Source organism: Leucoraja erinacea, chromosome 7 (assembly GCF_028641065.1).
Source record: "Leucoraja erinacea ecotype New England chromosome 7, Leri_hhj_1, whole genome shotgun sequence".
NCBI lineage: Eukaryota > Metazoa > Chordata > Chondrichthyes > Rajiformes > Rajidae > Leucoraja > Leucoraja erinaceus.
Genome location: NC_073383.1, coordinates 59,510,265 through 59,523,529, shown reverse-complemented (window position 1 = coordinate 59,523,529; position 13,265 = coordinate 59,510,265). Strand labels below are relative to the sequence as shown.

The 13,265-nt window shown below is 41.0% G+C and overlaps 1 protein-coding gene across 1 annotated transcript in view; it reads left to right on the top strand.

Moving 5' to 3' along the window:
• The window catches only part of LOC129699151 (low-density lipoprotein receptor-related protein 1-like), an 877,455-nt gene that overhangs the window by 173,876 nt on the left and 690,314 nt on the right, over positions 1 to 13,265 (top strand). The window contains exons 8-9 of the mRNA XM_055638819.1: positions 1,459 to 1,701; positions 8,272 to 8,348. Of these exons, the coding sequence (XP_055494794.1) occupies positions 1,459 to 1,701; positions 8,272 to 8,348 (320 nt within the window). The remainder of the gene's footprint in view (positions 1 to 1,458; positions 1,702 to 8,271; positions 8,349 to 13,265) is intronic.

Sequence of the window (13,265 nt, the reverse complement as noted above, 5' to 3'; positions counted from 1 at the left end):
TCACTAAAATTTGCAAAATAGACTGTGTGTTCCTTTTGTTTTCTAAGAGAGTGTCTGAAAATCACACTATTAAAAATGCAGATTTTTGAATAGTTTTAATAACCGCTGATTGCTTATTTGATGATTAACAAAATGAATGGGAAAGCATTGGTGTTAATTAACTTGACTGAAATTGCATGATCAAAATTAGATGTTAGACAATAACCAGTGAAGGAATAATATTGTTGATTGTAAGTCAATTGGCTATCCAGTAAATAAATAGTTGGAATTCAGAATATACTTAGAAGGTGCAAAATGTTGTAGCTGCTCTCATATTGTGTGTGAGCACATATAAAGCCTGCTGTATAATATGTTCGGTCTCACTAATTGCAGTATTGCAAATCAAGTTGTAACCCCTATAGCTGTTGCTGTAGATTGCATAATCTATTGATAATGACATTTCTATTCAGCTATGTAGACACATAATGACTTTGAGGTATTACCGCAAAGAGATTTGACTGAATATATATTTTTTGACAGTGAGGTTTTAGGATGCCCTTATGGATGCTCTACATGGTTCTAATACAGTTCGTTAACTATTATCTGATCATGTACAGCTACTGCAAGTCACAATAGTGTTTGAGGCTTTGCGCCTTAGGTGCAAGTGAATTGGTGTTGAATGGAAAATGAAGTAATTTGATGATCATTAACTGTGAAAGTTGCATCAGCCATCCAAACACAAGTCACACTGGGAAATGCCTGGTTAAATATCCTAAATTAACCAAAACCATCTGGAAATGGCTGCTAGTTGGGAATGTCAAGACGCAGTGAGACACCACTTGTACTGTGTGCATTTCTGGGCACCTAGCTACTGGAAGAATAGTATTAAGCTCAAAAGGATGGATGAAAAAAATCACAAAAATGTCACTGGAACTAGGGAACTTGAATTATAAGGAAAGACTGGACAGCTCGGATCTTTTGTCCCAGGAGGTTATAAGGTTGAAAGATGACCTTAGAAAGGTATATAAAATCATGAGGGGCATAGATCACAGTCCTTTAATCAGGGTATGAGTGTCTGAAACACTGTCTTAAGGATATAGATTTACTGTGAGAGAGGAACGATTTAAAAGGGAGGTTTTCCATGCAAAGGGTGATGGGCAGAGGAAGTATTAGAGCTGGATAAAATTACAACTTTTAAAAGACATTTGAACAGGTGCGAGGGTATACAAGTTTAATGATATATGGGTCAAAGACAGGCAAAAGAGTTGAGTTCAGGTCGGCACCATCGTTCGAAAGGGCCAAAGAGACTATTTTTGTGCTGGGAATCTCTGATTCCATGGTCATATATGTCATGGCAGTTCATTAATGTTTAATTGTGCAGTGCTAAAATAACACCACTATGCAGTTTAGTTTTTAAGCCATTATAAGTTTAATGTTGACCAAAGCTTTAATACACTACTGTATCCTTACTCTATGTAGATGGATGTACTGGACAGATTGGGAAGAAGAAGAGATAGACAACATGACAGGAAGAATTGAGAGAGCATGGATGGATGGCTCCAATCGACAACTCTTTGTGACAACAATGATGCTTTGGCCTAATGGTTTAACCCTAGACTTGACCAGTGGGATACTATATTGGTGTGATGCATACTATGATCATATTGAAAAAATATTTTTAAATGGCACAGGTAGAATGGTAAGTATGCTTGCGATTTTTAAGTACTGTTTCTATTAATTGTGTAATTCTATGCACACGGAGAATTTAAGAAATGAAGAAACATTTAGACAGGTACATGGGTTGGACAGGTTTAGAAGGATATGAGCCAAATGCAGACAGGTGGAACTGGTGTAGATGGAACATGTGGCCGGCGTTGTAAGACTATGACAAGGTACCAAGTACAGATTTTACAAGAAAAGTTTGAATCCACTATCAAAATGTAAATGTTCTCAAAATAAAACAATCAAACATAGCAGAAAATTGAAATATTATTTCAACAATTATCAGGATTAATTTTCCAGAAGGTTTTTGCACCATTTGAATTCTGCCAAAAGAAACATGTGGTCATAATTTGGCTATTAAAGTTTGACCTTGAAATTCAGCCTTGCAGTGGTATATATTTGGATACTACCCATCTGATCCTCTAATATGGTGAGCAGGTATCATTCATGCATTATAAAGTCCAATGACACCCCTGCAATATAAGCAAATATCAAAATATCATGCCTAGAACAGCAATTAGGTTCATAAATCATATAGGTATTTGTGACCGCCATGGTCATTAGTTTGCCTTTAAGCAGCCATTACCAATGGGCGAACAACAGCGACAGAACCCAGGATAATTACCAGTCCCATATCTCTCCTCCCTGAAGCAAAACTCTGGGGTGACTGCATGGTGTGAGCAAAAAAATAATTTGGCATCATAACATCATGTGATAGGAGTAGAATTAGGTAATTTGGCCCATCAACTCTACTGCGCCATTCAATCATGGTGATCTATCTCTCACTCTCCAAACCCCATTCTCCTGCCTTCTCCCCATAACCTCTGACCCCTGCACAAATCAAGAATTTATCTCTCCCTGCCTTAAATATATCCACTGACTTTGCCTCCACAGCCTTCTGTGACAAATAATTCCACAAATTCACCACCCTCTGACCAAAGAAATTCCTCCATCTCCTTCCTAAACGCCCTTTAATAGTAAGATTAAACGAGTACTTACCAGTGCGAAGTTTGATCTGTATTTTATGAGGAGTTACGATGAGGGATTACGTGAAGAACCCGCTCAGTGCGCAGGCGCGGCATACTTCCAAGCAGCGATGTGGAATCACAGATAGACACAATATTTGAAGTAAACATAGTAAAGATTAAGGAGACATCAGTTTACTAGTTTGATCTATGTAATGAGGGTGGGAGCGGAGGGCACGTAATCCCTCATCGTAACTCCTCATAAAATACAGATCAAACTTTGCACTGGTAAGTACTCGTTTAATCTTACTATTTTACTTTGGAGTCACGTGAGTGACTACGTGAAGACTTTAAAGGTCTGTGATTTCAAACCGTGTAACAGTTTTAATTTCACTCACTGCCGAAGTTCTTGAGAGAGGAAGTGTTATCGTAATCAACCAATGGATCTGCTTTCTCAAGAAACAGAAAGGTATTTATTAACAATAACAACATAAATAGCTTAAATTAAATATTTGTAGTTTGTAATATTCTGTCTGCAATTAAGTCAGGCTTTATCAACGGTTTATAATAAAAACATTCTGAACGTCGTTTCCCTCGACCATCCTGCCGTATTGAGAATGTGGTCAACCGGGACGTCCATTCGTTCAGCCGCTGATGTCGATGCTGCCCTAGCGGAATGGGATTTAAATGTTTTAGTGTCTATTCCGGCAGTTTTCAGTACCTGTTTGAGCCACCTTGAAGTGGTTTGGCTCGTTACCCCGTTATGAGGTTTCTTGTGGTTGACCCATAGGGCTTTTTCTCTCCCTCTGAGATTGTGGGTTGTGTCTATATATTGGTGTAGATGGGTCACCACAGTCAACCTAGGCTCTGGTGGGTAGGCCCGGAATACCACCAGTGAATTGGGCGTTCCTGGCCTGCTTTGTTTTTTACCAGACCTAGAATGATGAACTTGATACGGTCTGGGGTGATCACCATGTTATCCAGTCTTAGTTTTATGGAGTGACTGGACTCTGTGAGCGGATACGAGAGCCATAAGCATGAGCGTTTTTAACGTAGATTGCTCAAGACAGAGGGATCTAGCTGGTGGCCATCCTCTGAGATATGTCAATATCACACTGATATCCCATACTTGGGTATACCTGGGTTTTGGGGCTTGTTATTGTAAATGCCCTTCATAAGTTTTATCATCAGTGGATGGGATCCCATGCTCTGCTGTCCTGCTGTTTTTAAATAAGCAGACAGGGCGCTTTGTGCTGTATTTACGGCACTGTAACTCATCTTTTCATCATGGTGTAGATGGCCCAGGAACTCCAGCACGTCAGTGGTTGAGTAGTTTCGTATGTTGTCCCTGCGTCCTGGCAGTATTTTTCCCATTTTGCTTCTTGGTGGCTGTTCGCAGGGATGCCGACATGGTGGTGATGGTTCATTTGGATAATCCCAGTCCCTGGTAAGGTCTATTCAATCCTACAACCCAGGAGTTTGATGTTTTCATGGCATGGGTGGCTTATGCCTGATACTGGGTGAGTCAACAACCGTGGTCCACTAGGGAAATCCATAGGTGACTCGACCACCATGTCGTGATGAACTGGGAACCATGGCTGTGTAGGCCAGTCGGGCACCATCAATATCCCAGACGCAGATTCCATCTGTATTGCAAAGTACCCGACTGATGAGGCAGAAGGGAGGGAAAGCAAAAGCAGAAATTCCCCCAATCCAGCTTGTAGGCATCTACCGCTGCTGCCTCTGATCTGGTTCCCAAGTCACATACATAGGTAACTGGTGATTCTGTCTTGTTGCAAACAAATTGATATCTGGCGTTCCATATTGCTTAATAACTTTAGCAAATATTTTGGGTTTGACATCCATTCGATGTTATCATAAATTTTTCCCCCCGTCACCTGGTGTCTGCCACTGTGTTTTAGCTTACCTAGTAGATAGGCAGCCGATAGTAAAAAATGTCTTTCGACACAACATTGCCAGATCTGTTTGACCAATTTGTCGCACGATAATGATTTTATGCCATATGGTTAATATAAGCCACCACCATAGTATTATCAATCCGTAACCGCACATGCACGTGCTGCATTTTAAATGCATATGCTTTTAACCCATAATAGGCGGCCAACATTTCCAAATAGTTGATGCCCAGTGTGTGTAGTAACGATGATTCTGAATTAGTCCATCTGCCACCTGTGCTGGATATGGAGTTAGTTGCTCCCCAGCCTAAAGCACTGGCATCGGTTTTTAATAACCAAGTTGGGGTTGGTGATAATAATAGGGCTGAAACTGTGCCAAACATTGTCTGCCCACCACTGTAGTTCTGATATAGCTTCAGTGGGTAAATTCATGATTTGGTTATAGTGACCCGAGCACCTTGGCAAAGTAACAGTCATATGGGTTGAATTGATATTGAAGCCCAGATAATCCATGGTAGTTAGCGGCTTCAATTTTGATTTATCTGGGTGTAGGACGAACCTCAGTGTTTCAAGGAGCTGTTTCGTAGCTAGAACTGCTGCCACAGCTAATTCCTTTGTTTTTCCTAATATGAGGATATCATCCAAATATGCCATGACTATGCTTTTGTTTTGTTAATATTTTCATGGCTATTTTTAGTATTTTTGTAAATAGTCTAGGGCTGAGGTTAGACCATTGGGCAATGCTCTATACTCTCATAGTTGCCCCATCCAGATACATTTTAGGTATCTACAATGATCCTTGTGTATGGGTATTAGATAGTAAGCATCTTTAATATCAATGCTTGCCATAAAGTATCCTTTGGAGATCAGATGTCTGGCAGTGACAAACGTCTCCATCTTGAAGTGTATATACTCAACAGATTTATTTAGTGATGTTAGGTCAATGATGATGCGACATCCACCATCTTTTTTAGTTTTAGTGAATATATTCGATACAAATTCCCATGGTTCATGTTTGGTCTTTTCAATGATCCCTTTTGCAATGAGCCTTTCTAGTTCAGCTTGTCCTTCTCGCTTCTCTTTCTTAGAGGGAAAAATACCCTTCGGGGCGCATGCTGAACTGGCGTAATATGCCCAATTTGTATTCAATTTTGTATCCACTAGTACTGTTGAGTATATATTTGTTATTTGTGACAGTACCCCATGCTTTTTTAAACAAGTGTAATCGCCCCCCAGTTAGTAGGGCACCCTTATTTTGTGTAAGCTGGCAGGAACCAGACCACCTACTTCCATGTTCATTGTTTCTTCATGAAGGCTCTGTTTTGCTGGTATGCTGGTGCTGTCGGTGGGGCGGCGCATTTTCCCTGGGGTCCGCTCCGGGCCCATGTCTAAAAAAGACCTTTGGGGGTAATAAGCAGCAGTCCCCGAGCTTTCACCAGTCCTTGGATGTGGGTGTCGACTGGTGGATGCCGAGGGATGCTGCCAGCTGGGTGTTGGATGAGATGTCCTGCTCGTTCCCGGGCCTGCCCTCATGAGGCCCACAGGTTTAGCTGCCTCTCTTTCCGCTGCAGCGGTTTGCATAGCCCCGCATATTTGGGGTTGAGGGCAGGTCTTATATTGTCCTGCCTTAGATTGTTGATCTCATATTGTGTATTGCACATTAGTGCTAATACTCCTGTTGGCAGGTGGTCATGTTAGTATGTTCCGTGGAATGAGCAAAGGCGGTGATTGCCGATGTTAGGAGCTTCAGAATTCGCTGCATTTTTAGCTCTTGACTGCGAATCTGCTGACCCAGCTGCCTCCAGATTTGACCGTTGACACTCTTTACTTTTAGTGCCTCTCAATTCTCTGGCGCTGTGTACTCTTCTAAAGCTTCTAGAAGGGCCGTCTCCTGCAGGGCTTTGTTGGAGAGATGGTTGATACTGGCTGCCATCTTGGGTTCCAGTTGTCTTCCTGCGCGTGGAGGTGCCGTATAGTGGCCAACGACACCCAGCAGCTCTTCATGATCCTGCTCCCCTGGCATACTTCTGCTCTCGTCCGCCTGCCCTTGTTGTAGACCAGCCCAGCCCTAGTCTCCCTTGCTAGCATCAAAGAGGGAGCAGAGGGGTACTGTAGATACTGTGGAGGAGGCATATGCCCTACCTCCGTGAGATCGTTTTTCCCTGAGGTTCGGTCTTATACCCCTCCTCTTTGACCAGCCCAGCTCTGGTCCCATCAATCCCTCGACAAGGGAGATGGCTAGTGCAATAGCACTGGGGTGGGAGTGTTAGCTCCCTTGGCATTCAGCCAATGACCCCTCGTTTTTCTGGAGTTTTTTAGCTCCATGACCTCCTCTGGCTTAGGGAAACAGACATACTTGTTTTTGCTGTCTCCAGCCTGCTTCCAGAGCTTGAGGAAAGTTGATTCTGTAGAACCTGTATTTTTGGTAAGGTTTGGTCTTACCTGTTGATAGAGGCTGCCTGCCGTTTTCGGTCGGCATTTTTGCGGTTCTCGGGCGGCGAGTCTCCTTGTCGGGAGTCTGCAGGGGTTGCCGGCTGGATTTTAAATTTCCCTCCGGTCCGCTGCTGTTAGTCAAACAGCTGTTCAGCGGACTGGCATCAGCGCAGCACCCTGTCAGTGGTCCGCAGCGTGTGCGGTCCCGTTGCCGCCTCTCCCCCTCCACTGTCGGCTCCTTCGCTGGAGTCGAACGGGGGCCGCTTCCTCTGCTGCTTTGCTCCCCCTGGAGCAAAAAACACAAGGCCCGATTAAGGTAGGTACTTACCTAACGTTCCTTCTTTCAGGCTAGTTGCGGGAGCGCCCGACTCCCGTCTGGGCCGCTGTTGCGTTGCTGGCGTAATGCCGTGCCTGCGCACTGAGCGGGTTCTTCACGTAGTCACTCACGTGACTCCGAAGTAAAATTCTGAGGCTATGACCGCTAAACCTAGACTCTCCCACTAGTGGAAATATCCTCTCCACATGCACCCTATCCAAGCCTTTCACTGTTCTGTATGTTTCAATGAGTTCCCCCCTTCATTCTTCTGAACTCCAGCCAGTGTAGGCCCAGTGCAGTCAAACGCTCCCATCCCATCACTCAACTTGATGTCAGGTTGAATGGTGAGATCAATGATATAGCATACATTCAGATTTACTGGCATGTGACCTTTCTATAGCATTTGCTCATGTCTGAGTAGTACTTATCGAGATGGTTCCAACAGTTCTCTTTGGCCATGTCAACCCAATCTAACTGTATCTGATGTAAACAAAGCACAATATCAGAACCACAAAAAGCTTAACGAGTCCAAAAATACTCAAAGTTTGCACTCTCACGAGGCCATCTTCATTAGTCTGCAATGCTCCTGAAAGAAACTATTAAAATGACTATCACATTTCATGTTGATGTATAATAACTATAAACAATCCAGTTTTGCAAACTGATTATATTTTTTGCTTGCGATCAAGAGATAACATTTTTACAGAATGCTTCTCGTATAAGATAAGTATCATCTTTACTGATTTATTATCTTCTGTTACCAGCTTCTATCCAGTTTAACGTTATTTATATTTAGCGCTTGCATTTTTTCCCCAATATTTCAGATAGTATATGGCGGCAAGGAAGTGAATCACCCCTTTGGCTTGTCCTATTATGGAACATTTATTTTCTGGACTGAATATACAAATGGATCAATTTTTCAACTGGATTTGATGACAAGAAATGTTACATTGCTTCGAAAGGAAAGACCACCATTGTTTGGACTGAGGATCTATGATGTTCAGCAACAGTTACGAGGTAATATACAAGCTCAATGCTGAACCAGAGTAATTTTTTTAATGATAATTGTGAAAATCCCTGAAAGTAAATTGTCTAGGGATAAGATAGATGCGGTTTTTCATATCCAGCTATTTATTATCACATTTTATAAAAATCTTTAAAAGGATAGCTAAATAAAGTATGAAAATAAGATTAATCTATCATGATTTACAAACGCTATTTAAATGCAATATAAGGCAGTAAACACAGAGTAAAGAATCACGTGGGGAATGCTATGATGTATGTGACATTTTCCAAGAGTGGCTGAGCAGTCGGTTATGAACAAACAGCATCATCTTTGATATGTGATATCTGAACAATTTTCTTTAGAAACACACATCACACAAGCCATTTTCTTTTTTCACCTTGTCTTCGCATACAGAAATCTGTAGAAATTGAGGCAAATTGAAAATGACCTCACTCTGCAGCTATAATACAGAGAGAAGGACTTTCTTGGAGAAACAAAGAATGAAAATCATAGACTATAGAGAGAAATGTTCAGGTCCTGTTGCTTCACATGTGCAAGCATGTTTATGAAATAATGAACTATTTAGGCTTCTTGGTGTTTTGTTCTTTTTATTTTTAATTTTAGAGAAACAGTGTGAAAACAGGCTCTTCGGCCCACCGGGTCTGCACTGACCAACAATTCCCGCACATTAACACGATCTGACACACACTTAGGACAATTTACATTTATACCAAGCCAATTAACATACAAACCTGCACATCTTTGGAGAGTGGGAGGAAACCGAAGATCTCAGAGAAAACCCACGTGGTCATGGGGAGAATGTACAAACTCTGTACAGACAGCACCCGTGGTCAGGATCAAACCCCGGTCTCCGAATCTGTAAGGCAGCAACTCTATTGCTGCGCCACCATGTCGACCAATGCAAACGTGTACAATATAAACGTATGCAAATGGACAAAAGGTTTATTCACATTTCTGTAATGATCTCACCTCTGGTATGAAAATAGTATTAAAAAAATGAAATGGATATTCTCCTATCACTTACAATGCATTTTCTTTTGGAATTATCGTCTGAGCCATATTAAACCCAATCTTTGCTTTCAATAGTCATTACTGCAACTCTTTTTTTCTCCTCTCTTCTAATCAATTCAATGATAGCATTGTCCAAGAAACTCTTGCTCCAAATAAGTACAGAAGTGTCTAGTTGAAAATGAAGTTGACCTTGAACTGAACAATATTTTATCCAGCACTTGGTGACTGCAGCATTTTGTGTTTTATTCAAGATTGCAGCATCTCCAGTTCCTTGTGTTTCCAATATTCTGTCCACGTCTGGCTATCTCAGTGCCCATCAGAATTTTTTTCTCCAGCCTATCCAGCAGGATTCCTGCTTGTTCAAGGATCTTCTGCATAAAAAACTGAGATTATTATCAACAGTAGCATAAAAACCTAACTACAGATGGCTGTGATTTTCAACACCAGACCAGAAAATTAGATATTTTACACAGAACCTCCTAATTTTAATTAACCTGTTTTCTTTGTGATATTTAAAGGACCACACTCTTTCCACACAGTGATTTGAGATTCCATGCCACTTCAAATGAAAGGGTCACGCAAGTGCTTGGACAGCTGTGCATGTGGAGGCCAAAGTCAAAGTCTTTCTCAACTTCCCAGCTGCTCCTGATCTTTGACACATAGCACCATTTGCTACTCACAGCAGCACTGAAGAGCTAACCCAGTATTAATACTCCAAGAGAAAAGGATGTATCTGCTTTCCTGCACCCCACCGGAGCAGGCAAAGGGCACAAAGATTTCTGCAAAGCAAGCATCTATCTCCAAAGTGCAAGCAATCATTGACTTCACTCTTTTTTTATGACTTCTTACAGAGATCTTCTTGGGTACCTGCCAAGAGATCCGAGTTATAATTCTGCAGGGTTTCCATAACCCTTTGTAAAAGGAACATACCTTCCACAAACACCAATGGAGTAACATTACCCTCTGACTGGAAGAGCACTACTTATATTTTAGACCCAAAATGCTGGATTAACTCAGCATGACAGGCAGCATCTATTGAGAGAAAGAATGTGATGTTTTGGGTCGAGACTCTCCTTCAGACTGATGATCTCAAGGGTCTTGACCCGAAACATCACCCAGTTACTCCAGCATTTTGTGTCTATCTTTGGTTTAAACCAGCATCTGCAGCTCCTTCCTATACTTTTATTTTGGTGTGTTGCTTTAAAGTTTGACTGCCCAGATCAGAGTTGATAGGCTAAAACAACACTGTGTGGCATAACACAGAATACATAGACAATGCTATTCAATTAACCTTGATTTGAAGATTGTGATCTTTATGGGACTTTAGTTTAGAGTTTAGAAGAGTGAGGATTCAATTAATTTCAACAAACAAGACGCTTGATTGATTGTGTACATAATGAGAAGTTTTAACTAGGAAGATTTATGAACAAGGGCAACATACAGTAGCTACAAGATAAATGATTAATCATTTAAAACTTAAATGCATAGAAACTTCTCTCAGGAGATGGTAAATCTCTGGAATTCTCTGTCCCCGGGGCTGGTGGGACAGAGCATATGGAATATATAAGGTAGAGGTTGACAAATATTTGAAAATTTGAAAACTTGAAGTATAAGAACTGGCAAGAAACATAGTTGAGGTCAATATAACTCAGGCTTGATCAGATTGAATGGCAGGGCAGGATTGAAGAGCTCAGTTGCCTATTTGATCTCCTATCTTCTTGTGTTTTGTGCTCATTACCACAATGTTGGTTACTATCATTAAAGTGCAGTGATGCCATTTTTAAACCCTAATATCCCATCAGAATCAGAATCAGAATGCTTTATTGTCATTGCATGCATCACATACAACGAGATTACCGTGTCTCTCCATTTAAAAGAACTTCAAACATTCACATACTCATACTTTTTCCACTCCCTCCCTCCCCAAACCCACCCATTGATTCACATAAATTAACACTGTCTCCCACCCCCCCCCCCCCCCCCCCCCCCCCCCCCATCTCCTTCAACCACCAATCTTGTCTCACACCCACTAAGATTACCAGCCCCTGCCTCTTCATCGATCAGCTCCCCAACACACACCAAAACCTAATAATAGGAATCTGTTGGTTCTCATCTGGGCTGCCAAGATCTCTTAAAAATAAATTGGTCACACATGCAGATGAGTGAGGACTTTAATGCTTCCTCACTTTAAGTCTTTGGTAACTGTAACAACTTACTTTTTTGCTGTGAACAGTTACATCAGATGTCGCTTATCTGTGGAGGTGTATAATTATAATGACATCTTTATGCAAATAGGTTTGTTGCCAGAAACAATTTTTGAACAAAGAAACAGCATCAAATGTTTACATTTCTGAATTTAAGGAATAATCTCTTTGTGAACATTGTTCCAGTGTGTTCTCCTCACTGACTGAACCGATATAAATGTGTAAAAAGTTGTGCTAATTTTTTTTTCCTTTCTTGGTGTCTTAAACTTTCACCACTGTAATTTTTTAGCTTTCGTTTATTTTTAAGCTTTAGCATTAGGAATTGATATTTGAATCTTGTGCTTCTATTTTTTATCCTGTCGGTTTCATTCTGTGCTTACCAAAGGAGTGGATGGGAAACATTTTGATTCTTAAATACACTGGCAATAATGGTATGACTGAGTGCAGAGTAAAGCTCCATTTAATAATGATACAGTGCCAGATTCTGAATAGGAATCCTCCTGCACAGTTTGACATTTAGTGATATTATCAATATAGTGGAACTTCAACTTAGATTAAGGTTGGTTCTATTCTGCATGCTTAGGTCCACGAGGACTTCGATAATGACAAACAAAATATATTTTACATGGGACTTTCTCTGTCGGCAGATAGGGAAAGCTTCATCCTATCAATGTGGAATGGATTAAACCCCAGTCGCTCATGTTCTGGGCTTGTCTACAATCTTGCTGTTCTCCACAGTGCCCTTCAAATTTATCTCACATTAAGTTTGTCATGAAAAGACACATTTAATAAGATCATTGGATAAGTAGGCATGCAATGAGCTCTGCATTACCTCATTGGAGGGTATTGTGATCAGGGAATTATAAATCTGTGCTGACCATTGACACCACTCCAAACTTTTTGCTCTATTTACTTAGTTACTAAGTACATGTGACTATGGTGTGCACTTTCATAATCATTATTTTTGCAAAGCTGCCAACAAGGAGCTCCACTTATTTGTTTACATATATCAAACTCTTATTTTGTTATCTTGCCATTAAGCTTCTAAGTTACACATAACAATACTTTTTTATGTAAAACATTCCTATGGCCCCTATTTTCCACAGATGTGTTAACACATTTTTTAATATTTTGCAAGGAGCCGGGTACTTCCAAATAAACTTGTTAATTGACCAGAAAAGAATCTCTCACCTCAAAGTAATGTTCTCTCTCAGAATGTTATCAATTTTGCTTTGCACAGTGTTCCTCCAGACTTTTCTTGCAAGCTGGAAATTTACCATTCTGTATGGTCGTTCCCCTCACTGCAATGATTAGTTTTTGATTGATTGCAGAGAAATGATAGGCCAGAGTATCAGGGAGCTGAGGACCCAAAGTACTACACTCAAGTACCTAGGGATCACCGGGATCACAGTGATCAGAACAAATTTGAAATGAACTCAAATGTCAAATCCCAAATGAGGGATTGGAGTTGGTGAGCTGTGGGTGGAGGGAATGGTAACATGCAGATGTTCAGCTTTGAATTACAGAAGAATGAAGGCAGCGGAAGAGCAAATCAAGTGGAAGGATGAATCAGGACTGGTAATTGGAAAGGATCAATACCAAACATTCTATCTGGTGCCAGAAGTCTACACAATAGAATCATAGAATTGTACAGCAAAGAAACAGACCTTCTGACTCACCTTATCAATGCTG